The sequence below is a fragment of the Molothrus aeneus genome, chromosome 16 (genome assembly GCF_037042795.1).
Source record: "Molothrus aeneus isolate 106 chromosome 16, BPBGC_Maene_1.0, whole genome shotgun sequence".
In the NCBI taxonomy this organism is placed as follows: domain Eukaryota; kingdom Metazoa; phylum Chordata; class Aves; order Passeriformes; family Icteridae; genus Molothrus; species Molothrus aeneus.
In genome coordinates, this window is record NC_089661.1 from 31,377 (window position 1) to 59,154 (window position 27,778).

The window sequence follows — 27,778 nt, forward strand, 5'->3', positions numbered from 1 at the left end:
CTCTGTAACGCCTCACTGAGAGTTTCAAACTTGAGCAATGACTGAAGTGCTCTCAGAATTACTCAGTTTTCAGATGACTTGGTTTTCAGCAGCTCTGAGTTTCTAGTGTTCTGAGGAACACATACTTCCTTAATGCCCCAAGACAGCTCTGATAGGCTTTAGAAAATGCCACAAGAACATTCAGTTACCAAGAAAAGTTTTATTCTTTTTGCCAGTAGCTTTGTTAATTGCACAAAAAAAAAAAATCTTTGCCATTTAAACATTTTCACACATCCTATTCTGAATGACAAATGTTAATTAAAAACAAGGCAGGAAAATAAAAATTCACAACCTTAATGAACTATGTGATCTATCATTGAGGAAAAAGGAAACTGCTTTTCTTACAAGCTTTCACAAGTGTCACATTTTCTCTTTAAAAAGGAGGGAGTTAAAAAAAGCAAACTTCTAAAACAAATCTTCATAAAAAGAAACTTTACAGAATTGTCAACAATATTAGGACAACATTTAACTAGCCAGTTTTATTAGAGCATCTCTCAATCCATTGCTTCCCCCACTTCCCTCCCTCAAATCCCAGGCCTAGGAACAGACTCAAATCCACATTCAGAGGCTATAGACATAAATACATGAATCTGAGTGAGACTGACAGCAATCTCAACTGGCATCTGGAACAGTCTGGATTCCCCCATTTCCATCCCTCCTCTTCAGAGCCACATCAGAGCTCTCTGGTCTCCTCCTGCTTCTCCTGGGCACACCTGTGACTGTACAGCTGTCCAGGCAGCACTGCAGCCACTCTACAGCCACCCACAATGGCTGAAAACTGCAGCCAGACCCTTCCAGGATAAATTACAGTGTTCAACTAGTCCGCATCTGCCACTCCCACAGAAATAACCATCTCCGTTCTGGGAACTACAGTATTTCTAGAAACAAACCCTGCAGCAGTGAGCTGCCTTGGGACTGGTCCTTTGAATTCATTATGAAATACCTGCCACAGGACTTGAGAGCTCCTCTGGCATTCTCTCTGTATCCAGAGGCACCACAAACTAACAAAGATACTCCATTACCATTGCTCACACCATTCGTGGTCACTCTGGCCCAAGACGGCAGGGACAGGGAGGGGATGCCACTGAACTGGCTCTGAACATGGGACAGTACCTCCTTCTTCCTCCCAAAAGATTTTTTCCTTCAGTCTCATTTCCTGCCTCCAAACCCACAACTTTCCTCAGATGCCCACAACGCACAATTCATACGAGAGATTTTTTTTTTTTACTGTAGTATGTTTAACAAAGGATTTCAGATGCTAACTGTGGAGTTCTGAGTGGAGAAGAACAGTGTGCCAAAGCAGATCAATGGTTAGCTATGCTGGCAATTTTACATGCCTTTAATGTGAATACCTACATACAGAATGGCAGTGGCATTGCCAAAGGAACACAGGTGTGGAACTACCATCGCCCACACACAGTGGCCAACAGGCAGTGAGGTCTGACAGCCCTGTTGCCACGTGTTCACTACAGGATATAAGTAATGCAGAATACAGCATTAGCCCACAAGGAACAGTCATCACAGGAGGTGAAATACTCAAAGTAACATTTACAGCATAAGGCATTAGATGTTGTGATTCGATGAGTATGTGACAAAATGAGTATGTGACACTTTCTTTCTTTCTTAACAAGGTGTCCCTGAACCATACACACATGCTGCACAAAGCAGGACTGGTAAGAAATCCTAACCCAGGGAAAATTTCCTTACACAGCCATTAAGTTCCTAGGAAAAAAAATAAGACGGCAAGGGCAGATGTCAGGAACACAACTTAATTTGAATCTGTCTTCTTTCCTTTCAGAATTCCAGCCCAAGGGAGGAAGGAGATTGTACCACTTGAAAAGTGATTTTGGCCAAAGTTTCTCACTGGCATTTTTCTAACACTCAAATTTAAAATGCAAGAACACTCCCAAAAGGCTAATACTGAGAATTGGGAAAAAAACCAAAAACCCAAACAAACCAAAAACCAAGCCACACTCTGTGCATTTTTTGTGACAGGCAGCCTTTGGACTCTGGGTTGCTCTGCTATTTACACTGAGACCATCTCTGATCTCTAGCCTTGGCATCTGCAGTTCATGTCACCCATCTCTAGACTAAAGCTCAGCAGTGGTCTTAGCCTCCCCAGTCTCAGTTACTGGTCTTTCTAGAAGTTGGTATCTGGCGACAAGCAGAGTTCACAGATACAGGGAGAAGGCTCATGCTGTGCTATCTTGTACCCAAAGTAGTAACACTAAGAACATGTATGGAAAATCTGACATGTATAAAGATCACTAGGCAGTACACAAAAGTATCCCTGTGAGGTAGGTAACCATCACCCACCTTTATAGATGGGCAAACAGGCTGAGAGATATGACAACCATGCAAAGGCCAGAGAGCGTGGAAAGGAGCTCAGGAATCTCAATCTCTTGGATCATTCTTCTCTCCCTTTTCAGATTCACCACTCTGCTTGTGACACTGCTGCAATCCAAGACACCTTTGCAATTATTGACTACAAGGGTTAAAAAAAGCCAAACAAGTAGTAACATAACATAAGCTAAGGCCAGGAACAAGTAAAATCTCTAGCCCAGTTTTATAGGCACTATGTTTGTCTTGCAGTTTTCTATGCAAAGGTGTTACTTTCCAATGATGTTTTGGATGGGCTATGATAAACCTTTCAGGAGTCTCATTGACATAAGCATTCTCCTATTTTCAGTACAGTTTGTGTTCCCTAAGCTGTAATTGTCTGTACAGGGGAAGACATGGATGCAATGTGTTATCTTTAACAGTACAGGAATTCCTCCATCAAGGTGGGGAAGTGGAAGTCTAAAAAGAAAGTGAATCAAGACAGTGTTGCACTCAACTCCCCTTACCCCCTGAACTGCCCTTCTCCTCCATGGGAGGTGCCTTGTTCTCTAACAGTGGCTAATTAGCAGGCATGCTCCTCACCTTACTTGGGACCAAGGACTTGAGTGATATTCACAGGTAAATGGGATGTATGTCACCCTGTCCCCTTGATGCAGAGTCCAACACTTGCATTATTTCACAGCAAAGAAGAAAAGGGATCGTTAGAAACAGCATCTTGGACTAGCAAACAGAGGAAAATTAAAGCAGCCAAGCAGCAGATTTCTGGCAGAGTTGCCTCAGAGCTTCTGAGCAATTGCCGCTGTTTCATCTCATGACTGTCAGTGCATGGCATGGATTTTTCTAATTAGACTGCAACAATCCGAGCCCCCTCCTCCCCCCTCCTGCCACAGTGGAAGGCTCACCACAGCAGGTCTCAAAGTTTGTGTATAAAAGGAAATGGAAAGACAGAGATGGACTGGTCCAGAGTTAAAACCCAGTATCATAATAATATTAATCAATCATCATCGTATGAACAGTAAGAAGGGTGCAGCCTAATGGATGTAGGCCCTGTACACTGCAGACATGTCGTTGTCAGATTGGTCCAAGGCTTTTGCTCGTTTATAGACCTAAAGAGAAATCAGAAAAGGATCAGAGCCTGCTCTTGTGTGAAGCCTCTTCCCAGCAGAAAATCTCCTTTGCTGACCACTGCAACCAGAGAACCGCACAGGATGTCAAATAATCCAAGTGCAGATCAGAAAATGCCAGGTCCTTCTGTGTTTCCTGATGTAACATTCTAAGGGTCTCTACAATCAAAACAAATCCCACCCTAGTCAAAAAATATTTCAATCACTGTTCCCTTGTCTTAGAGATGACGTAATTCTTTGATCTGTATCTCCGATTGACAAATGGTACTGTTGAATAAATGCTGAAGAACACATCTGAACACTGAACAACTCTTACCTCGTTGGCAGCAGCTGCCATGGGAGTTGGGTGGTTGACAGAATCGCCCAGTGCAATAGCTAATCTAAGATCCTTCTGGATGTACTTCAGGTAGAAATCAGGTTTAAAGTTTCCTTGCAAGATATCTGCAGAGAGGAACCCATGCAAAATTAAGCGTGACAAAAGTAAGCCAAGCCCATGCTGCAGGGGGCTGTAATTCAACACTAATCTCTCTCTCCATTGCTGATCACTACTTTTAGCTCTCCTGTTTTTGTACTCTCCATCTTCATCTAGCCATAGCAGATTGATATCACTACTGCCCACTGACAAAGTGAGCTCAGATTTCTAAGCAGCTTGTTACCCTGCTGCAATGAAATCCTGACTTAAGCCCTAAGCAGTCATAACTCAGATTCTCAGAAGTCCCAGCTATGAAGGGGAAGGAATGGGAACTCAGCTCTTCATTTACAGAATGCTCAAAATAAAATAACCGTTATCCTAGGTTGATGAAGATGAGATTGTTATGTTCTACCTTCTGCCACTATCTGAAAAGCTGTATTTTAAGCATTTATTTCCAGAATGCTTAAAATAACCACTATCCCAGGCTGATGAAGATGGGATTGTTATTTTCTACCTTCTGCCACTATCTGAAAAGCTGCTAGATTGTAAAAATGACCTGTAAGAAAACAATGTAAGAGAACTTTACTTTGGCACTTCTGGTCCAGGAAGATGCTGGCAAGTTGTCCCTGATTGAGGATATCCAGAAGGGTCTGCTGGGACTGGCCAGTCACTTGAGCCAAAGTCAGTCCTTCTGCTATTGTTGCCATGAAGCTGCCTTGGACCATGTTCACAATCAGCATCATCTTGGCAGCATTGCCTACTTCACCTGGGAGCGAGACACACCATTGGGATTCCTCCAGAAGAGAAGTAGCAGAGCCCTGCCTCCCTAGCCCACACAGCAGTAACACTGTTAGATTCCTGTCATCAAGCACTTGGCATCTCTCCCTTGCCCTGAAAGACTTCAGAAAATATTTCCATTTTCCAAGCACTCAAAGGAATGGAGAAATAATAAGAAAATATGATTTAAAACCAAAAGTATCACAGATCCTCCAAAATAAGCTGGCATTCAAAAAAGAAACCTTAGCCTGCAGGCTCTGAAACTGGCCAACTTCCAGAGCAGTAAGCCAATTTCCCACACTGCCCTCAGAGAAAAGGTGACATATACATCTTAGACTCCTTGCTGAAATTCCCAGTCCTTCCACTAAGAAACTGCTATCAGGCCCTCCAGGTTTCAATTACCTAGGAAAAAAGAGGTCTTCCCCATGGCTTGGAAACAGCTGCTGCAGTCCTCATATAAACCCCTGTCACCAGCTGCCAGGATCACAAGCATTCCATCATTAGAGAGCTGCTGGTTTCCTGAGACTGGTGCTTCCAGAAAGCGACCACCTCGGGACACTATCACCTGGGAGAAGAACATCTCTTGTTAGCTGTGCATGAACAGCAGCAGGAACATAATTTAGGGCATACCTGCCACTAAGGACAGAAATTTAAAGCAGAACGAATAGCTACAACAGGAGAGGAAAGCACTATTGTGATGTATCCTGCAAAGTGTGATTAAGACCAAAAAGGTCCAGGCAAGACCCTCTGGCACCCATCACTACTGTGTATATTTTAAGCAGCTGAAATGACACCCTTTAGTCATGGCACCCTATACTGGCCAAGGGACCAATGTTGAAGGTGTATATGACGCATAAGAATCCCAGATGATTGATCATTGTATTTTCCCCTCTTTCCCACAGAGGAAAGGCCTCTGACAGATCTCTTCAGGCACATGTTTACTAATATGGGTGATCTGCATTCTCCGAATTAACGTTACACACTAGTGCATCAACAACATGTCTACTTAAAACTTGACAAAACCAGTTCCCCTTCCTTGTAAAACCACACATGCTGCCTTAGGGCAGTGGGGAACAAGCAAGATGCCGAAAAAGGAATCACAGATACCACAGCAGAAGTAATCAGAACACTTCTACAGAAATCCTATAATAATATTTCTATAGAATGAAATGCGAAGGCATTAATTTTCCCCAACCAGAGTACTTAAACTAGGCAGATTTTGCATTTCATCAGTTACTAATCCAGACAGGGTTTTACTCACCAGTTTGCTACAGAATACCAACCTGTCTACAAATATTTCTTAGGGGATCAAAATTTGGCTATCTGTTTTGCAATGGTGTCAGGTAACAGCTCTGCCAAATCTACAACTTTAATGGTATCACCAGGGAACATCTCATCCAACACTGTTTGCTGGTTAAGACTTGACAAAGAAGACTTGTCTTGTTTGCCTGGAACTTGAGACTCTCCCAAAGACCTCTAAAAGTTTTATTACCAACAGAAACTGAAGAACTTCTGCTGAATGAACACTGCTGCTGTTAAGAGGCTCAGTTCAGTGATTACCTGGGCCAGCTCTGTGACTGTATCTGCATCCACTGTGGACATATCCACATAACACTTCCCTGGGCGAATCCCCTGCAACACTCCACTTGGACCAAGCACCAGCTGTGGAGAACAGAAGAGCGGTAAAGCAATAGGGTGTCTGCAGAGAAACCCCACTTCTGCAGGAGTCCAGCTGAGCCTGGCACTACAGTGGCAGATCCCCAGAGTGTTATCAGAACCGGTCCTCAAAGACTTCATTTTTAAAATGCTTAATTTTTGTTACGACATTTATTTTTGCACAGCTGCACTGCTCAGGATGTACAATGACCCAGGCTACTGTGGTTAGCAGGAATCAGAACCGGCATTCAGTGACTGCCATCTCATAGTCTAACCAGCAGGGGTAAAATAAGAGCTAATCCTTACATCCTTTGCTGCTTTTGGATCTGATACACAGGCAAACGTGATGTCACAGGTGGAGACTACTTCAGCAGGGGTTCTTCCCAGCCGTGCACCCTCCTGGATGAACAAATCACACTGCAAAAGGCACAAGTCCAAAGGTAAGACAAATTAAATACAAAGCAAATGGATTCTTTGCATTTTGCTGTAAAAATTCTACTGCTGGACACAACTCCAGAGGAGACAGGCATGTTAATTACACAACTTTGTCTTCTTCTGTTGCTTTGTCTACACACACATATGTGTGTGTGTGCGGGGCTCTTTTGCAGCTTTTCTGAAGAACAGGTGAAGAACTTTGAAAGAATGACACAAAGAATTTTACTCTAAGTAAAATTTTTACTACTAAAAGTAGTTTTACTCTAAGGTGAAACAGCAAGAATGTTGTGGGTTTGACAAGAAATTATTAGGGGGAAAAAGGCAGATTTAGGGAAAAAAATTGGTTAAAGGACATAGCAACATGTGTTACTGCATAGTAATAGGAATATGCACATCTGAGATGAGTGTGTTTCAGAGGGCTGCTGCTTCAAAATCTTAGCTCCTTCTTACCCTATCCCCTCATATCAGCCATGTTTTGCTCTTGAAAAAAATAAATCTTTTAGTCCCCTTTTAACAAAGTAACCACAGTGCCCTTCCTGCTTTGCTATTCCACAGCATCTTACAACTACCACATCTCCCCCAGCTACCTATATTCCTCCTCCACTACAAAGAGTAACACTGTCTAGTATACAAGTGCAATGCAATATACGCTCCATTTTCAGTTTGAATACTCCTATAAAGCCCTTCTCAATCCTGGTCTCATGACACAGCAGGTCTTTAACAGAACACTTGTTACCACATGACTAGCACAATAGATGTAGACTAACCTGCAGCTGAGCAGTGCATCTTACCATACCCTCAATCTCCTGGGATAACTCCCTGCACCTGGCCTTTCTGGCACAATACATTGCATGGTAATTCACATCAGCAGTATTTTCATGGCTATTCACACATGCACAATACACTGACCATGGCTATTCACATCAGCAGTTATTTTCAGAGGCATGTTACATCTCATTCTTCAACACATATAAGGGTGTAATATACAAGAGTGTAATTTTTCTGACAACTCTCTCCTCTCACACAAAAAGGCAGTGGGGTGAGACTGCTGACATAAGAGTGACCACACTAGAACAGACCACAGCTGCACCTAGTCATGCCCACCAACAAGCACATAGGAAACAGGACAAAACAAGGTGACAAGCACATCCTTGTGTTTCTTTGGCATCCCCTCCCAGACACCATTGACAGATGATTCCATGAGATAGAGGGGATAACTGAATGTTTAGCAGAGGCTTAAGCACATGCCTACCTTCTCAGCAGTCCGGTTCCAGACAGTGACAGTGTGACCCATCTTTAGCAAGTTGGAGACAATGCCACTTCCCATCAGACCAAGGCCCAGAAATCCTATCCTGAGGGTAGAGATAAACATTAATGCAAGAGAAAGCAATCAGTGTTAGTTTCTCATGGTGCTGGAAATGATGAAGAGCAAACTGGAGCACCACCAGCACAAAAAAATACCCAAACAAACATGTTCTACTGCAACCACAGCTACAATGGGCAAATACTGAGCTTTAAAAGCAAGCTGGAATTTATTTTGCTTACCAAGCATCCCTAACAATTTCCTGAAGAAAGTCTTTAGCCTATTTCAGATCACCTAAATATTAAAGGTTTGGATGGTCTGGATCCTTTTTGTTTGTTTGGGGTGGATTGTTTGTGTGTGGTTTTTTGCTTACTAAAAATTGCTGTTTGTGTGCTTTCTGTTTACAGTCAGTGCTTTACTGAAGTTAAAGGGAACATTTAGAAATGAGCAGGTACTTCTCTAATTATTAATCTTCTGACTCTAAGTCACACATACAATGTTTGCTTGTATAATTGAATGATACATTAGTATCCTAGTTTTGATAAAGTCTAGCTAAGACTACTGTGCTAAGCATCATGCCAGACCGAAGACCTAGTCCCTGTTCTACAGCTGCCATTTCAGACAAAGGAAGAAAGGAGGTATTAGGCCAGTACAGGTCACCATCAGTCCCAGAAAACAGCCTTCCCTTCCTCCCACAAGCCTGAAAGAATTTTGCTCCCTCCATTCAAAAAAGAGAGACTATGCCACCAAGTCCCTACGATCACCCGCAACAAAAATTCCTCTTGCAGATATTGCTGCAAGAACCATTTTACCCAACATGCAGTTTTCCATAAAACCCAGAGTTTTCAAAGAGATTCTGAAGCATTCAGTTATATCCAAGGTAACATCACAACAAAAGCTACCTGGCAAATCCAGTAGTTAATTCTGCAGAAATAGCCACACTACAGCAGCACCTGTCCTCTCTCAGCTAGCCATGCTGCCTTTTCTCTTTCCTCCCTTAGACAAGGCAGAGCAAATCACTACAGGCTCCTTACATGGCCCAAATAAGATCTAGCTATTTTCAAGTCTCGAAACCAGCAGAGGTATTCCTTCCTTCACAACCCACCTCTGAGATGCACTTTCCTGAGAGACTGTTTTCCCTGAACAGCTTCATTGTTATTTTTGTTCCCCTGCAGTACAAGTGAGAACCGGCATCCCATGTGAACTGCCCCAACAGCAAACAGCAAGAGTGGCCTGAACTCAATTTGAACAGAGCAGAAGTTACAGGAAGCTCAAGTTCGCCTTTTCTCACTCTATAAAAGAGAATGGGTGTGTTAGGAGAAACCAGAAAGCTCACATGCTACACAGCAAAGTTTTTGTGATGGGAGAACACATCTCCCTCTTTCTTTTGTCTTCTGCATGCTCAGCAGAGCGATTAAATGACCCCAGCCAACTAATGGAGAGAGATCCCCTTTTTCTTCCTATCTCATGCAACACTTAGGAATACTGCTGCTAACATCCTGCAGTGGGACCTACCGAAAAAGGCAACTGCAGAAACACTCTGAATTGCAGATGTATCCAGGACAGAATTTACTCTGAATTTTGTATTACACAGCTCCCTGTGAATTTAGCTGCCTCTCTCCCACCTCGTCCCCCAAACAGTTTCACACAAGGAAAGAAGGAATGTGCAGTTAAAGGGAAATGTTAGGTTTATTCATTCGCAGTGACAAGCTGGAGAATGGCTGCATGTGTGAGCTGGGAAGGAAATGGCTGAAGTGTATTGGAGATCTTACTTTTTGTCTGTAGGTGTGATGCTGCCATTGACTGCTGTGCTGTCTGCTGCCTGGATGGAGGTGGATCCTGTCTCCTGAAAGAGTGGGGTGGGGGGACAAGGGCAGGGGGGTGGGGAAGAGAGAGGGGAAAAATAATAATAAAAACAATTTAATGCACAACTCTGGAGAACTTCAACGCCTCATAACAATAAACATCCATCAAAATGAAGATTTGCTTTACCTCTTCACAAACCTTCAGCTTCTTCGTGATGGCTTGATAGCAGACAGCTGGCTGTATGGAGAAGACAAAGCATTCAGGGGAAGGACAGTGCTGATTTACTCTGCCGAGCAAACAGACCATATCCTTACTCCACAGAAGCAGGCAGCTCACCCACCCACCACCACCTTCAAACCAGGACAACTCTGGGGCTTCCCTCAAGTGGAGAAAATAAAACCTAAAATATATTGCAAGATATTAAGATCGTTCTTTCCCACCCTGCCCCAGCAATTCAGCCTGTCTTCTGACAAAGGCACTGCAAACTCCCTTCTGTAGTTCCTATAACAGGCTCCTCTGGAGGCACCAGAACCTAAGCCATCCCTACTCCTAACACTTAGCTCTCTGAAGCCTGCCATGAAGCCTCACATCTACACTCACTATGTCTCTGCAAGATGTGGAACCAAAACCTTCTGGTTAATGTGAGAAGGCATGTAGAAGGCTTTCTACAAATGCTAAGGCAAAGGCTGCTTCTCCCCATGCTGCTTACTGTGAGCTTGTATAGATAAAACTGTTAGCAGCTCTTAATCCTTCTGGCTCTGCCCAGATCCCCAGTGAGATATAAATCCTTTTATGCTTAATTTGATCTTTCCTTTTCCTCCTGATGTTCACTGCTGAATATAAAATCCTGCAAGACTTCTGACTCTCAGGAGATAAACAGGCTGTATTTTACACGGCGCTTTTCTGGTCTTGGAAGTTCTCTTGCAACATTCAGTGAACTGGCAAGCCTATCCAGATGGAGAAACTGACAGGACAACCATCAAAAACAATCAAACAACAGGATTTCTGAACACAAAAAAAGCTTTTCCTGTCCATCCTGTTCATTCTACACAATTTATTACATCAGATCTGTCAAAAACTAGTGGTAGATAATCTTGAATTACTTAAAACTATTCATTGTACTTAATGATAAATCACTCTAAATCTTAAGGCTTGGAAGTACTTCAACTAATCTAACTGCCACCCCCTAAAGAAGAGAATTCTGGAGCTCTTTATGCATACTCCTTGTACTCAGTTCCAGCAAAGGACTCCAAGCTACCCAGCAACATGATCCTGTCTGCCAAATCCTTACCTTCTCTGTCTGGCTCAGTAGGAAGTGATGAAAGTGTGGATCACTGTCCTTCACAGGCTACAAAGAGAGAAAATACAGCCTCAGAAATAAATCCAGAGAGTCACTTGAGTTACCACAGCACAATTCCCTTACTCTCCTGAGCTGCATGAGAGCAACAGCATAAGGCAGAAAACATAAAATGTATCAGCTGTCACAAGGAACCTGTTTCAATTAAGTAGTTTACATTTTGTTTCATTCTCAAAACCAAAGCCATTCAAACCAAATTCCTCATTTTTGAACATCTGTAGGAAAGAAGTATACAAGCAATATTAACATGGGAGGAAGAAAATTCATCTTCCACTTCTTCCTCTCCCAAGCAAATGAAAACACTTATTTTCCAGGTTCTAAGTAATTCCATAAGACAGCATTCTGGGAATTGACTAGAGAGTGTCACATGCCAAGCAAACCCATCCTAACAGCAACAAGGACTGAAGGCCCAGATCCCTCATCTCCCCAGTGAGCATCATACATACTAGCCTGGAATCACACTGCTCTTACTCTGCTTTACTGATCACTCATTTATTCAACAAAATCGAAAGGCTTTCAAAAGCTGCTTTGTGAAGGAAATCAAATGTAAGCACCCCATGTGATAGCATTCAGACAGGGAGAGGAATCAGATCACCTCCACTCCTGGGAAGGCAGTCACAGAAATGCTTCTTTTGAAATGTTTCTTTTGAAACAAGAAGTGTAAACATTAGTACAGCAAGTTTAGTGTGAATCTGCAAGTAGTTCCACAGAGACAGAAATCTCATTTCCCAGCATACTTCTGAACTATCTGGGATATTGTTCAACTTTGTTATACTGCAATATGTTCGTACACAAGAAGGTTAAGATCTGGCTGTTTTACAGCCAGACAAAAGGCTCTAGATTTGCTGCCACAAACTCAGAACGTAGACATTGTAAAGCTTCTCACCTCGCTCACACTCGGTGGCCATTTAAATCCAGCCACCGTTCCAGTCATCACTCTCTTCACTGTACTTGACTCTGGAATTGTGAGGTCCTGAGGAGACAGAAGGAGGATCAGAAGGAGCTTAAAATCTGGCTCAGGAGCGGGTCACAGCATGATGATCATTCAAACACACATAGAGAGCTCCAAAAGCACTACAAAAGCCTTCAATTTCACAGGCCTTTCCATGAGCATTCATATTTAAACACAGAGTATTAGCAATACAGGTGAGGTGAGAAAAGCATCAACTGCCAGCTAAGGATTTCAACCAGATTTATGGCTTCTGGAGAGTCCATTCTTCATACCTAAGAGGAATCACTGCATTTGTGCACTTACGCAATGAGCAGAAAACAAATATGCTTGATCATGTACTTTCCTCTGGTGGATGCAAAATGCTTAACAAATGAGTGAAGAACATCATTACAAGCAGAGGTCTGAACCCTTTCAATCCTACCCTGTCACAATAGAATAGCCTACCTGTTATCAGGAGAACCTTCAAAGCATAAGATTGACAGCCACATCTGCTCAAGTTTGCAGAATCCATGAGACAAACTGGTATATGGGCTGCCCCATGTGCTCCACAGGCCCCAGTTTGTAGTATCATGATAGTACTTAACATACTGGGGCTTTTACTATTGAGCAGATTTAACTTAGTCTTTTATTTCCCCAAAACATATAGGTTAAAATAAGTCTCTATGCTATAGGTCATCGATATATGATAGAGACATCTAGGATTTTATGCTACATGAAGAGAACACATAGGACTTCTACATAATATGTGCTGTCTTCCTCTGACATGAGGGTTCAGAAATGGAGTCACATTACCTCCCCTCCGAAATTACTTCCTGAAAATGCAAAATATACCTTAGCATCCACACAGAGGCACAAGAGAAGAACACTGTTTGCAAAAACAGACAGAGTAAGACTCCTGGAGGAGTAACCTAGAACAATGCAACTGTCCGAGGGTTAGCAGGACAATGCAGACATCAGTCTCCAACCTTGTAGTGTCTAGGGAGAGTCCTGCATACTTCAGCTGGTGAAGTGTGGATAAAACCTGCTTTGATACCTATGAAGTTCTGCCGCTCCTTCAAAAATATTCATAATAAGCTTAAACATAAGAGTATGTCAATGATCTTGTATGGCCACAGAGCCTTTCTAGACAGAGCACACCTCAGCAAAAACCGGATTCTTGATTTTTATGCATTCTTATTACTTGGAAGCCAGAATTTGGACTGGGACAGAGGAAAAAAAACACAAATCCTAGGATCATATTAATTCAGGACAACAACATAAATGTTTTCTACTCTAGGGCTAAGAACTTGAGGAATTTATGAGAACCAGGCAAGAAGACAAGATTTTAAAATTATTTCATAGGCTGAAAACCAGTATTAAGGCAGTATTGTTATATTTTCATAGCAATTATTTTATTTTTCGCTTTCAAGAAGCTATAAAGCTTACTTTCCTACCTTATCCTGCCTAATTTCCTGGTTTGTGGCCAGGAAGTTATCACACAGCTGGCCACCACTGTGTGGCAACTTTAAAACCAGTCTGCTTGTCATGTGCCAGTAAAATAATGTCAACTACCACAATTAGCTCACTCAAAGCACTCTGATGTCCTGAGGTAAATAACACAGTAAAACCTATGCATGCAATGTGTCAGCACAATCAGAATTCTCCCAGCCATTAGTTTTGATTAATTTTGGAATGAATCTAGCTCAAAGACACAGAATCATTTTGCAAGTGAAAAAAAGGTCCTGTGGCTTATTTAAACAGAAATACGTGGAGACACAACATGTTTATAGGAAGACACTTAAAAAAGTGAAAACTATGTTGCCAATGAAGCATTTTCCTGCATCAGTCAAGACAAGTTCTGTAATTATTAGTTTTAATTCATAAATATGCATACATTTCTCCCCTCCTCCAACTTCCCTCAATAGAAGAAACTGATGGGATCTGTTACACAGCCTAATTTCACAGACATTGGTGCTAAAAAAGAGCCAATATTTTCTTTAACTGCTTAGGAGTTGGACTTGATGATCCTTGTGTGTCCCTTCCAAATCAGGATACGCAATGACTCTACTCTATGATGCCTTCACAGCTAATATCTGAGATGATCAGCTTCATTTTACTACATCAAGATAGAGTCTGCTGTTCAGCCAGCGAAGGCCAATCCATTGACAATTCCGGAGAGCAAGGACCACCATCTTGACTTGCATCCTGACTGAAAGAAAAGACCGTGAAGCACATCGTGATCCCCTTGAAGCACAGATGAGCAAGCAAGCACATTGCCATATAGTGTTTCAGTTGAGGTCTCCCAGTTGTCTTCAGGTTTAGTCCCTGATGAAGGATATGACTTGTAATAATCCACCAAAATAAATATCCATTTGGAATAAGAAGATCTAGACCGCAACAGTGAGTTCCATAATAAAAAGGCTGGAACTCCATATGAGGGTAGACAAAGTGCTGCCACAACATAGAGAAATATCATGGAAGTAGTAGGAATAAAATATAAAGGCTCCTTCAGAATGGATGATGGGAACATATCCCAAAGCACAGAAGCTGAAATGAAGACAATTCTTCTGGTGGATTCCCCAGGCTACGAATTTCTTCTTTAAGCCCTAGCCCTTAAAGATATCTCACTCTTTGTGAGTACTGAGGTTGAAGTTGAGCAACTACTTATCACCTGATCATACGAAGTAGATGAGATGGGAGAAGTCAGGAGCCAGATGAAGACCCGTATCTCTTTGCTAATCCTTCCCACACAAACTGAACTCGAGGGATGACAAGACGAAAGAATGGAGTCTCCTGATACAGCTTTCAAAGCCCTCTCAAAGATACAAACAGAGCCACTCACAGCAACTAACTGCTAAAAATCACAGGAAGAATCAACAATATGCTTGCCAATTGGTATCAGGCAGCCAAATGGTCTAGAAGTAGCAACACGGAAAAGCTTAAAGAAAAGGGATACTGAGCTGATTCTTCCTGCTGGCCTGTTAGTCAAGGTGCCAGTCAGACCTCAAGTCCAGCTGCCAAGTCCATGGGCACTGGCGGACATGCACAACACAAACCTTCTCATCCTTGGGTGGACGCCCCCGCTTTCGGGGGCTCTGATCCTGGACTCTTTTCAAGGGTGATTTTGATCCTCTCTCTGACGAGACAGAAGAAACCCTCTTTTTTCCTTCCCCTGTGCCCTTCTTCACCTTTCCTTCAGACAAACTGGCTTTGCGTTTCTCTTCACCAGCAGATTGCTTGCCTCTTTCTTCACTGGAATTACGCCGATTCTTCTCTTCAGTGGAGTTATGAGAAGACGCCTGAGAGATTATAGAATAGAAGATGGTAAGGAAAGAAGAGAAGAGATGGAATGATTTTCATGCAAAACCAAGGATGTGAAGGACCCCGTGCTGATTACTATCAAGTAAAACAACAGCACAGTAACTTGAAAACTACGTATCTGTTAGACCTTTGGAGTTGGTGAGTGAAGTTCCTGGTTAGTTCTCCTGCAAAAACACACCAGTTTAAGTAAGCATGTAACAGAACAGGCCACCTGAAGACTTGCCAGGACTGTGTGCACTTCCAATATACTAAAGACAAGATTAGTTGATACCAAATACTTAAGACTGATTAATAAAATCATCACAAGTAGATCAATTAGCCTCTTCAGTTTCTTCATCATTTAATAATCCAATAATCACTTTTCCCCACCAAACAAGATTTAATGGGGAAGAATAGAGGATCGGAAATAAACCCCAGAAACCAAGGGAAGGAAAACCCAATCCTCCTCAAAGTGCCAGAGGCAATGAACTCCTTTCACATAACAAGGCATCTAATCATCATTCATGCCAAAACCTGCTTTAATGCACACAGTGAAAAAGAACCCACTCACCTGGTCCTTGCCTTTGGTTTTTCTAAGAAACTCCTCTACAGCATCCACAGCTTGCTGGAAGCGCTTACCCTTGTTAATCTTTATCATTTCCTCTTTGTGAGGGTGATAAGGCTTCAGCTGCTCCACTTTGATCCAAGCACTTGAAACAAAAAAAGAAGCTAGTTATATTTTCCGAACCGCAGCCCTCTAAATCCTCCTGCTTTGAGAAACACACAGCTACACTTTCTCCCCCAGCTCTACTGATGACAACAGCCCAAACTCACTTCCTATGCAGAAACTGAAGGGCTGCTATTACTGAATTCACTGAGAATTTTCTTCTGGCACTTTTGTTACTTCTTAAGTTTTATGTCCTCTCATCCTAGCACTGTCCCCCTCTTAAGCATTATTCTCTACTGACAAAACAGCTTTTGGATGTGATCACAAGACACATTTAAAACAATGGCAGCCCAATGACTGCACTCGTTTCACCATGAGGAACACCCACAGACCCACACTTCCAGGTAAAGTAGGCAATACCACTAATCTACTCAAGAGCAAAGTTCACCTAACAATTCTCAGCCATCAATCCCTGGTTCAAATATATTAAGCATACAGGTGTCTAAAAAACTGTAGGAAAAAACCTCCAAAATTATGTATTCTCACTATACAGATGACCACACAGAGTTAATACAAAAGCAACAGCTCATGGCTGAACTGATTTCTGATGTACCCAGGTATTCTGTATGAAAACAATAATTCTGTTTTTGAGAAAAAAGAACTATTTCCTTTGCCTCTAACTGGAGAAATCAGACTTTCTCTTGGCCCCTGGTATTTCTACGTTACATAGACTATCCACAAACACAGTTTTTAAATATTCCCCAGTGCAGTCTAGCTTCTGCAAGCAGATAAAGTGATTTAAAGGCTGCATTTTCAGACACTGTATAGTTAAACTGAACATGAAGATTAAAACAACAAAAAATAATTGTAATATTTTGTTGAATCTTGATTGTTTCTCCTCTCTTCACAAAATAAACTCTAAAACTAAAAAATATTAAGACCTTTCTTCTCACTGGCAATAGCAATTGTTTGTAAATTGCTTGTAATCAGGAATCAACTTTATTAAAGTAGAATGGAACATTTTGGGTCCCACTTGCAAGACCTTCACTCACAAGACCTGCTAGAACCTACTGGAAAATGCCAGCATCCTTTCCAAAGAAGCCAGTGCTCCAGCATGCAAAGTTGAATCCTTTCACTTTGTTTACATTGTTTTTTAAGAACTGACTTTATACAAAAAGCCAAATCATTGCATTCAGACCAGAATCTGAGTCCAGGAGCTATTCAGAGAATCTCTCACAGCTGCCCAGGCATTACTGTGAAACACAACTTAAAATTATCTTACACTGCAAAACCTGCCTGTATGACAAACAGTGACAAACATCCCTGTGTACCACAGAACACCAGCTCATGAGAAGCCTTTCATTACATGTATAAAGGAAACAAAATTTTGGACCACAATATAAAAAAAACGTGTTAAATGTTGTTGCAGGACTGAATTTCTAAATAAAAATAAGTTATTTTCCCTCAAGGCATTCCCTTAGGTTTCTGCACATCCTATCACTCCTCACTGCACAGGTTCATTAGTTTCCTTTCTCATTCCTTTTCCTTTGGTATGGAGAAAGCCCGAAGTACAAAGCTTTTTCTCGTTCCTAGCTTCAGAGGTGTATCTTGGCACTTGTGATCCACCAGGACAAAGAACTAGAGATCTCAGAGACAAACTAATAAGTGAAAAACAATCTTAAATGCTGCCTCAGTTAAAAATAAACTTAAAAAAAAACAGGGAAAAAATTAAATTGGTCTTTTCCCTTCCAGTTTTTTTTAATGCATCACCTACTCGGACAACCTTCCATAAGAGATGAGTATCTTTTGACACCAATGTCCACAAACCAATTGCATGCAGTGTTTCAAGCACTTGAAAACAAAAGAACTTTTCACCAAACAAAATTATTCATGTTTATACACAAGATCTCAATATTCTCAAGGCCAATAAAGCCCAGTATTTAGATCAGCCTCAAGGATACAACATATAAAATTAACTACTGTTTCTCTCCTGATTCAGCAAAGAATCAATGCATGAAAAGAACATTAGCGATGACACTAAAGATGTCATATTTAAGATGACATTGCATTTATACTGCTGCACAGTCACCCAGCAACTCTAAAGAATGTGCTACATGGAAAGTGAAAAGATGTAATAAAAATACCTATTAGCAATGGCTTTCTCTTTTCATTTCTCCACACTGTTCCTCATCGTCTCCAAAATACCACTCTTAGAAAACCACTGCCCAGGTCAAATCCACATTATAAACATGAACAATAAGCAAAACTTAGAATAAGCAGAGACAAGCATGAAAGTGACCTGCAGTTACACAGAAGCAGTGGTACAGATAGATGCAGAGACACCAGATTGAAATCCATGGCACAGGCAAGGAGATCTTCAAACCTTCACCATTCCAGCCATTCTCTTCCTGTCTACAGATACCAACTCCTAATGATAAGCTGCAGAAATGAGATGGAAGAATATCCACCAATCCTTGCTTTTTGCAAACCATATAGCTAGGGATGGAAAACAGTAGCACTGTATCTCCAAATTTCTGTTTACCACAGTCTGGGAAAAATTTTACCGCTTTAGACTGTAGCACTTTAGATGCCCACACTAAAAACTAACACAACCAGTTCTAAAAGTCAAAAGAAAGTTTCTTAGTTATTAACAAGGCCAGTGTGTGTGAGCATACAACAAATCAAGACGGATATCCTTTGTTAAAAGGGAACATCCCAACCCTCATAAATTAAGTAACTCAACTAAACTCTGCAACTTAGTACATAAACTCCTAGGAAAAAAATACAAAAATGACTATATCATACTAGAATAAAGGAAGGGATATTTAGAAGAAATCCAGAAGCAGGGCAATACTGAAGGAAATTTAAGTATTAGGTTTTTCAAATATGTGCAATAAAATACCTCCTCAGTACAAGACGGAAGGGTTTTGTCTGTAGTGATTTTCAGCTATGGTATTGTGCCTGCAGGGATGTTGAACAACATTCCAGCTGGCTCTGCTACAGCAACACAGAGCTCTGCACGGGATAATCGGCCTCACTGAGAAGTACCAGGAACACAAGTTCACCCACTCCATTAGTTTAGCCCATCCCTCCAGACCCTCAGACTACTAAGCTGTATTTCAAACAGTTGGCTAATTTAAAGCAAGTGTTTTCTCATGTCAGGACCTGAAAGAACATTTCAGAAAGACTACATCCTGAATTTACTCTCTCCTTGAAAACCAGGGAAAACAGTGGCAAAAGAAAAAGGTAGGTGCTTTCATCCCAACAGGACATGGAGGATGGAAAGGTAATGAGCACTGTGTTAAAATTACTGTGCCTGATGGAAACAGGATGCAAATTATTACATTTATCTTCGATTGCAAGCTTCCTCCATTTTTCCCCTTAATATATAAAATCAGGAAGTGCCCCTTGACCCCACCATATTTAGTTTCACACTGATGCTACAAAAGGTTGTAAGAAAGAATGGGCTGTAACAGCTTCCTGTTAAGACTGTGATATCCATGACTTGCAAGTCCATTTGGCTATCAGGGAATACCAAAGGGGGAAGAAAGGTGAATGGCTGTGTTTGTACACACGTCTCTGAGGGCTGCAGGACCATCACTAGTGTTTCTATAGAATCACAGCAGAAAGATACCTTCAAAGCAATTATATCTTAAGTTCTAACAAATATCATCATGAATTCTTAAGCAGGCTAAAAAATGTAAAACTATTTTCAACTGCATGACACACCCAAGAAAGACTTGCAGGCCATCCAGTCTATTAGTTTTAACTACTAAAAGCAATAAATGTACATACATAGCAAAATAAAAGTTCTTACTTGACTACTGAAGTATCTACAAAGATTTCCTACAACAAAACTGTAGTATGGAAATAGAAATAAACAGGGATTTTAAATACTATCTGAGAAGCACAGTTAGAAACACAGATAAGAGATCTAAGTTCCACTTCTAAACTAAATCAAAATTGTTGTTTAGATTCCTGTAATGATGTTGTTACATGCTTGTCAGGTCTGTGGGCAGGAAACATCAACTGTTCTTGATTTTAGATAGAGAATCCTTTTAATGTGACTTACTCTAAGAAGAGACACAGAAAAAAAAAAACTCCTAGGCAGACTAGAAAAACCACCTTATCAATTTGGAGAACAAGGTAATAAAGAGACATTACATGATTGTCTTAATTGCACACAATCACTTAGAACAGGACATGGGTATTACATCACTACTATGAACATCAGGTGGCTTTCACTGTGGGAAAGCATATATGTACTTCACAGTTTAAACATAAGCAAAATCTGCTTCCTTAGGAGAATCCTTATATTTCAGAAAACCCATTCCTTCAAAAGTAACAGAAGAAACTAACACCACCAACACAATACATGGAGTACAGTGCTCTGTAGAAAATTTATCAAAAGCCAGGATTTAGAGCACAGCCAGAATGCACTCATGCTCTCACCTCTCTATGATGGACCAAAAGTACTCACAGCTTTCCAGTTAATCTATTTCCTTAGTCACTGCATCATTGCAAAGGCCCAGTACACAGTAATATTCGATTTGCAGAAAAAGGAAAATGCATTTCCCCTATGCTGTATCCTGAGCTAGCCATAATTTCACAAAAAACTTACACACTACACCAAAACCACTGCCAAACTCATCAGTATGTTTTTATTTACCCTTCTGCTGTGCTCAGGCACATCAATTTTTACTTCTAAACATCTTTCTCCTTAAACTTTAGTATGACAAACCAAAGCCACATGAGTCAGTGGGGAACAATTTGCACCCAGCCTGGAACAGGCGCATTTCTGGCCACAGAAGACACCTAAGAATCCTCAGAAGGAAGTAAGTCTAAAATAGGGTCTGACACTGCCTACCTCTTGGCTGGCAACAAACCTCAGAAGTTCATGGGAGGGACTGTACCCAGAAATCAGCATCACCTTTGCCTTTTATGCACTGGACAAGAGGTGAACAGCCAATGACCAGATCCTCTCCTGCTCAACCTCAAAGGGTAAGGCAGTAAAACAAGAGCTGCAGCAATGGATCCATGGTACAGAAATGCCATCATACAGCGTGAACATAGCAGAAGATGTGAGGTGCTAAAAAAGAAGCTATATACACTAGACCATGGGTATGGGTAAGTAACTCCTCATTTCCCCTTGAACAGTGACAGCTCTGCACTCTGCTGTTCCTCAGGCTGTTCATAAGGTGGTGGTGACATTCTCCCAGTTACCTTCCAAGTCCTGTTTATACACATACCTGAAAAAAGTATTTGCCAAACCCACTAGTTTACTTGTACAAAAGATTTCCTCTTCATCTTCACATTTGAAGAAAAATAATTTCTATTTTTCCTGATTTGGCTGATTATGCTCAAACACAATCAAACATATGAGAACTTTCTCAGGCAACACACTGGTTAGAACAGCACAGCTCTAACCAGTACATCCTTCTGACATTCCAAGTCAGGACAGAAGAGGCACAAAAGCTTCTGTCTCTTGTCTCTATCAACAGTATTTGAAAGAAAGGTGATAGTCTTTATTTCTATTCGATTTTCAGGTACAGTGTGCCAATCAAAGCAAGTAAATTTCTAATTATTGATTATCTAGCATGATATGATTAAATTTCACAAGCTGGAGATGTGGGGAAGGGGCTACACTACAACAACCATACTACTTCACTGTGCCAGATGACCAAATTTGCCCTGGGCAGAGCTCTAGAATCTTGTAATAAATCCCGATTATTTTGCAGCTCTGAACTCTTCATTTGCAATCATGTTATTAATCTCAGCTACAGTATCCAAGATATTTGATCGTTTGTCTTAATACCAAAGAAATCCGTATTTGATTCAATGTGAAATAGAAGAATTGAAAACAAATAATCAGGACAGAAATAATCCACTTCAACTCAGAATTTATTAGCTCAAATAATCATATTTAATAACACCACCAAAAAACATTCTCTGGCCTCAAATCAACCTTCACCTGCCTCAAATTAGTAGAGATCCAAACATTCCCATTACTTTGTGGCATTCACTACTCCTCCATCAAATTTAGACCTCATTTCTTAATGGAAAAATATTTTAGTACTATGCAAAAATAATTTAGCAGTGAAAAATAGTTTCCTTAAGAGACATTCACCAAATGGCCTCAGTTCTTGTCATCTTTCTTCCTAAAAAGTAAAGGGGTTTTTAGTCTTCCACAGATATTTGCAATTTTCTTCTATATTCCATGACTTAATAGCAGAAAACAAAGAGGAAAACTGAAAAGTTATCAAAATAATTTTCAGTTCCACAAAATATCCCAGTTCTCAGGGGCCTTTTTCATTGGGTTTTTTTTACCTAGTTTGTAATCACTTAAATCTAAGACAACTATGATTTTGTTCACATTTGAAATCATTAAATTCTGCTTTGCAAAAAGGAAGTCTAAAACAGTTTTGGCTCTCTTATACTGTGAAGTCTTACAAAAGCACAGCAAGAATATTTTCAATCAGCATGTAGGACAGTATATTCTTTCACAAATGACAATTATATAGTTACTTTTATTCCTCTGGCAGCAAAAATAAAAATACTCTGAGCTGTACCTTTCTCATTACATGCTAAAATCTGACACAGTCATGTTACACCTAAAGCTATCATCACTCATAGGTGAGCTATCATCACAGCAATTCAAATCCTAAAGCTAAGTTTTTATACCCTTCATACACCTCAGTGAGCAGCTATAGCATGCAATAATAGTTGAATTTCTTTTATTGTGTGGTTCGAAGGGAATCCTTTACAATGCTACATTGCACTGTAATATTAGTAAACATTTCTTCCACAAAAGATCCACATTATGTGGTACAATATTTTCCCCAGATGAAAACAAGGAGGTACATACTGATCTTCTGTTCCAAAAAACTTCACGAAGAAGCACTTTTTTCCTCGAGGTTTCTTCAGATCTTTAGGTGGGTTAACAATCTAAAGTGGATTAGAAATCATAATTAAAAAGCACATAGTGACAAATTTTGTGATTTTACCACCCAGTGTTCAGCTATTATAGATTTTTTTAAAAATCTGATTAGGAGGATAACTTGCATTAATAAAAATTTGTTCCACTTAGGTAACTTTAAGAATTTAAACTTTGTCTTTACTCGCAGAATAAATTGCTTATCAACTTTAAAATGTTAGTAAGGAGAAAAGCTATCATTCAGTTACAAGGTGACACCTATAGAGGAGCCTGGTGTTCAGTTAACCCAATAACCAAATGTTTATAGTTGTCAGCCACATTGACTATTCTTTTACCTGACTCATACTGTTACCTCAGCATGCTTAGCCCTCATACAACATATAAGATAAAAGAAAGGTCTTTCTGAGAAGTAGAAGGAATAGAAATGGCATATAAAATTCCTTTTTAAAAATCTTTAATCTGAAAATACCCCAACCAAACCAGAAGTAGGATCAAACTACCCTAGATAATTCTCAAAAACAGCAACTCTAAAACAGTATCTTGAGAAGCCAGACTCCTTACTTCCATTATTTAACACAGTACTGTTAGCCAACTTACTATGGAAGAAAAGAAATATGTCTTGCAGAAAGTGGCAGGGATTAAACAACTAAATTTGGGAAACACAATCAGTTTCAGAGCTGGCTCTCTGTTGGCTTTTCATTCCACATGAACTACCAGCTCTGACAGACTGAGATAACATATCAAATAAAGCCCTAAACTAGTTCACACTTTAGATTTGTGGGATAGATGTGTAAAAGAACAAACAAGAAAACCAGTATTAATCTACAACTGAAATGCTTTTAAGCAAAGCTTTCCTTACACAGAAGGAAAACACAAAAAAACCCCACCCAAACAAAAAAACCCACAAACCATGAAAAACTAAGAAAGCAACAATAAATACAAACAAACCTCACCTTCCCTGGCCATGGAGGGTAACGGCCGAGCTTCCCCCTAGAGAAAAAAAAAAAGAAATTATTAGGCACTAGAACTAGAGAAAAAACTAACTATCCCAATGCCTGCTTTTTCATATTATGTCACACTTTTCATAATAAGAGAGTTATAGTTTGCAGTCAAAACCTTCTGTTCAAGGCAGGACACATGGCTGACATCTGCACCTAACTCAGGTCTCTGGACAATCTGTTTGACCTTGCCGGACTGCCAGAACTGAAGAGAAGAGTAGCTGTAACACAGTCTGCAAGATACAAGAGTAATAGGCACTGCAGCACCATAAGAGTGGAGATTTCTTCACATGGAACTGAAAAAAACACTGAGGCAGGCAATGAGACCAAAGTTCAGGTTAAGAACTTCTATCTACCTGTCTAGAGCAGTTGGTGAGCAGAGCAGCCACCAACTCCCAGCACAGAAAGCTAAGGTTCCGATTCGTGCAGAAAGGCATTAATAGCAGGATCCTCTCAACAGGTGTTCCATTATCACTTTCTTCAGGTGCTCACCACCACACTAACTGAAGATATGAAGACCCATAAAAGAAAGGCAGAAAAGCTTACTTTCTACACTTGCAAATGTTTCCATTATGAAAACTAGGCAATACTAGAAATAATCACAGAGGAGGAAGAGACATTAGTCTTAGCCCTCAGCTCATCAGCTTTCCTGGTGAGCTTTATCCTTATTTCACCCTTGTCACTTCATGACTTGTGCTGCAGTACTCACAAAACCCCATTAGTAAGTGTCTTGCAAGAGATGGGCAAAGAACCTGTGGGGCCCAACAGCTCCTGACACAAAACTTCTCAGCAAGTGGCACTGTAGTCTGCTGAGATGGCAATGCTGCACAGAGGATTCAGAAGCCAGGGGCAGGCAACAACACTGCCAAGACCTGTGACCATGACCATGTCTCATATTCAATGCTCCCATTACTGTACTGAGAAAAAAAATCAGCAAACCCTTTCTGCTGTTGCTGTCTGATTGTTAAAAGTTCCCTGCAACACTCTAAGGACAGCATCTGGCTGTCACATACAAAACTAAAGCAGGATAATCTGCATTCCAGCACTGAGAGTAACATTCCCCAAATTCTCATCTGAAATAAATATGCTAAAAGTAACTAATCTTTACTTACTTTGCTATATAAATTAGACAACTTCCCAGCACTGCAAATTTTTCAGATGAGAGCTGCAGTTGTCACAGTCTGAAGCACAGCCTTCTTTTTATCTGCGTTATCAGTATAAATGCATGCATTTATTCACGTGTTGGAAATCAGCTACTTCTCTGAGCCCTGGCAGGACAGCCTAGCCCATCCAGCACAGCGAAACCTATGCATTTAATACGTGCTTACAGGGCGCGGTGGAATGCTCTCACTTCTCCCCACCAGGAAACACAAAATCACAGCTCTGACTATCTGAGGGTAAGATCGCAGTGACAAGGGGAAACGGCTTCTGGGTGTTTCCACAAGGACACCCCAACCTGCAACGAAACGCTGGACTGTTGTGTTGCTTCATTAAAGCACTGCCAAGAAACAGTGCGTGGCTCTCCATAAACACTTTCTATCTCTAACCCTTCCTGCATCTCTCGGGAGGTGAGCCCGGGTTTACAAGGGAACCCCGCAGCGCTCGTCCTTCCGTCCCGCTTCCTTCATCCTTCCATCTGACACAGCTTCCGTCATGCGCCGCCCCCGCCAGCCTCCTCAGTGCCGGCCCGGCTCATAGCCCAGCCCGCCTCCCGCCGGCCCGGTGCCCTGGCTCCGGGCTGCCTCCCGCCGCTCCTCCCACACTGCCCAAGGGAAAGCGGCGGCGATACCCGCAACCCGGCAGCAGCCCCATCACTGCACTGCCCTGCCCTGCCAAGCCCCACCCTGCCCACAGCCGCTCCGAAGTCACCGCGGGCTGACAGCGCCCAGCGCGGCCCAGACCAACTCGGCTCCCGCTGCGTCGCTCCCAGGGCCGGCTACAGCCCCGCCTGCGTCTCCGCAGCCGCAGCCTGATTCCACTAAAGGCGCCCGGTCCGCCATGCTCCGCGGCGCCGCCCAGCCTACGCCGCCACTCACCACACCAGATCTCCGAGCCTCAGACTCACGGTCGCCATCTTACCGACACGGACCGGCCGGGCCGCGCGGGGGCTGCCGGGAGCACGAACGGGGGAGGGGGGCGGTGACCGCGCCCATTGGGCGGGCGCATCACGTGGGCAGGCGGTCCATCACTGCTGCAGGAGGGCTGTCAGTGGTAGCCGCTCCCTCCCCCCCCCCCCCCCCCCCCCCCGCGACGCCGGGACGGTGGCGGCTCCCATGGGCGCGCGGGGCGGGGGCGGGGGCGAGGGCGGGGCAGAGCTCTGCCGGATGCTCCCGGGGCTGTTTCCCTGCTGTGGGTGTGGAGGAGCCGTTGCGCGGGAGCTCGGTGTGGAGCGCATCGTCGGAAGTGTCGGAAGCAGCGCCGTGTGCCGAGCGTATCGTTGGAAGTGCAGGTGGCGGCTCGTGGGGCGGTGTCTCTTTGCTGGGCCCCTCTGGTGGTGGCTGCTGCCCCCGCCCGGGCCCGTGTTTGCGCCGAGGCAGCGAAGGGCGCTGCAGCACCCCCCAATTAACAGCGGTTCCCTTAATAGAATTCCCCTTAAGAAGCAGAAACCGAAGGGCTCCGTTGCTGCCGCTGCTCGCTGCCCTCGGACTGTGTATGTATCCCCCGTTAGCCCCGCGGAGCCACACCAGGAAGTGGCGGGTTTGGAACATGATTTGCGCTCGTTCACCCGGGCAGGGGGAGACGCCGTATGTGGTCGGCTGTTGCGGAGCTGCATCGTTTACTTGATGACTTGCTGTGTGTGGTGGCGTCTTTAATTTCTGTCCGTCCAGCAAAGCCAATTCCATAATTTTTCAAGCATTCTTATCACCTCTTCTGCTCTGTGGACTCACAGAAACTGATATGTAGGGGCCTTAAACAGAAACGAGCTTGATCCTTGTGCTGCACAACCCTTAGGTACAAGCTCCCAACTCTGTACCTTATAATAAGTGGTTTAACTGCTCTGCTAGTTCCCCCAAATCACTTTAGTACCGGGAATTTCCTCTCGTTTTTAACAGCTGGATTGAGATCAAGTATTTTATTGTAAGCCAGTGTTTCTCAACTTAATCAGCTACCTCCTGCTTACTCCTATGTCCCTATCTTTTTTCAAGAGATGCACCATATTAGTCTTAAGAGCATTGTCAGCCTTTTTAATGTGTGGTTTACTTTTTTAGTGTGCAGCACACATGAACACACCACTTTCTCCTCACACATTGATCTTGGCTGCTGGAAAAACCCACTCAGTATCCTGAATGCCTTCAATATAGGATTTAGCAGCAGTGCTGGAATTGCTGTGCTTCTTTTAATTTAAGATACAGATTTCAATGAAAAAAAGCCTTCTGTCAAGATTTAATTTACCAGTATTTAGCCAAAATCCAAGGGCTGATCTATGCAGTTTTTACTTAAAGTCTACTCATTAAAATTGTAGCCTCACTGTGCTGGCATTCCATGACTGGAGCAGCTCAGAGGAATTTGTCTCATTCCAGTACGGAGTTTCATGACCCGGCTGCTGCTCGTGGCCCAGCCTCTGATTGAAGACCTGGGCCAGACCTGTTGCTTTAATCTTCCTGAAACCTGGTTTACTCGGGTTTTGAACGTTCCCTGACATAGCAGAATCTGCGCAGATTTTTCTAAACCAGACACTGTTCAGATGCATCTCAACAA

The 27,778-nt window shown here is 42.2% G+C and overlaps 1 protein-coding gene across 3 annotated transcripts; it reads right to left on the minus strand.

Annotated features, from left to right (window-relative positions):
* Positions 1–179: 179 nt before the first annotated feature.
* Positions 180–26,187, minus strand: GLYR1 (glyoxylate reductase 1 homolog). 3 transcript variants are annotated; one of them, XM_066561000.1, is made up of 16 exons: positions 26,116–26,187; positions 24,035–24,071; positions 23,013–23,092; positions 16,052–16,190; positions 15,237–15,479; positions 12,136–12,222; positions 11,184–11,240; positions 10,079–10,129; positions 9,859–9,932; positions 8,036–8,135; positions 6,655–6,765; positions 6,253–6,354; positions 5,095–5,257; positions 4,502–4,681; positions 3,820–3,944; positions 180–3,485 (listed from the first exon to the last, which is right to left on the minus strand). In XM_066561000.1, exons 1-16 carry the CDS (start codon positions 26,151–26,153, stop codon positions 3,411–3,413), a joined length of 1,662 nt encoding a protein of 553 aa, XP_066417097.1. In that variant the 5' UTR covers positions 26,154–26,187; the 3' UTR covers positions 180–3,410. The 3 variants fall into 3 exon arrangements, with proteins under 3 accessions (XP_066417097.1, XP_066417098.1, XP_066417099.1); XM_066561001.1 differs by having other exon boundaries at positions 6,253–6,349; positions 6,653–6,765; XM_066561002.1 differs by lacking the exon at positions 15,237–15,479.
* Positions 26,188–27,778: the final 1,591 nt, after the last annotated feature.

What these genes read in the sequence shown, in the direction of transcription:
- GLYR1 (XM_066561000.1), bottom strand. Translation starts at nt 26,153, where the DNA reads ATGGCGACCGTGAGTCTGAGGCTCGGAGATCTGGTGTG. An exon ending in GGAACCGGACTGCTGAGAAG is followed by an intron (nt 6,766 to 8,035) that starts GTAGGCATGTGC and finishes TGCCTTTTGCAG; the next exon opens with TGTGATTTGTTCATCCAGGA. An exon ending in GAAGACCTCTTTTTTCCTAG is followed by an intron (nt 4,682 to 5,094) that starts GTAATTGAAACC and finishes TCTCGCTCCCAG; the next exon opens with GTGAAGTAGGCAATGCTGCC.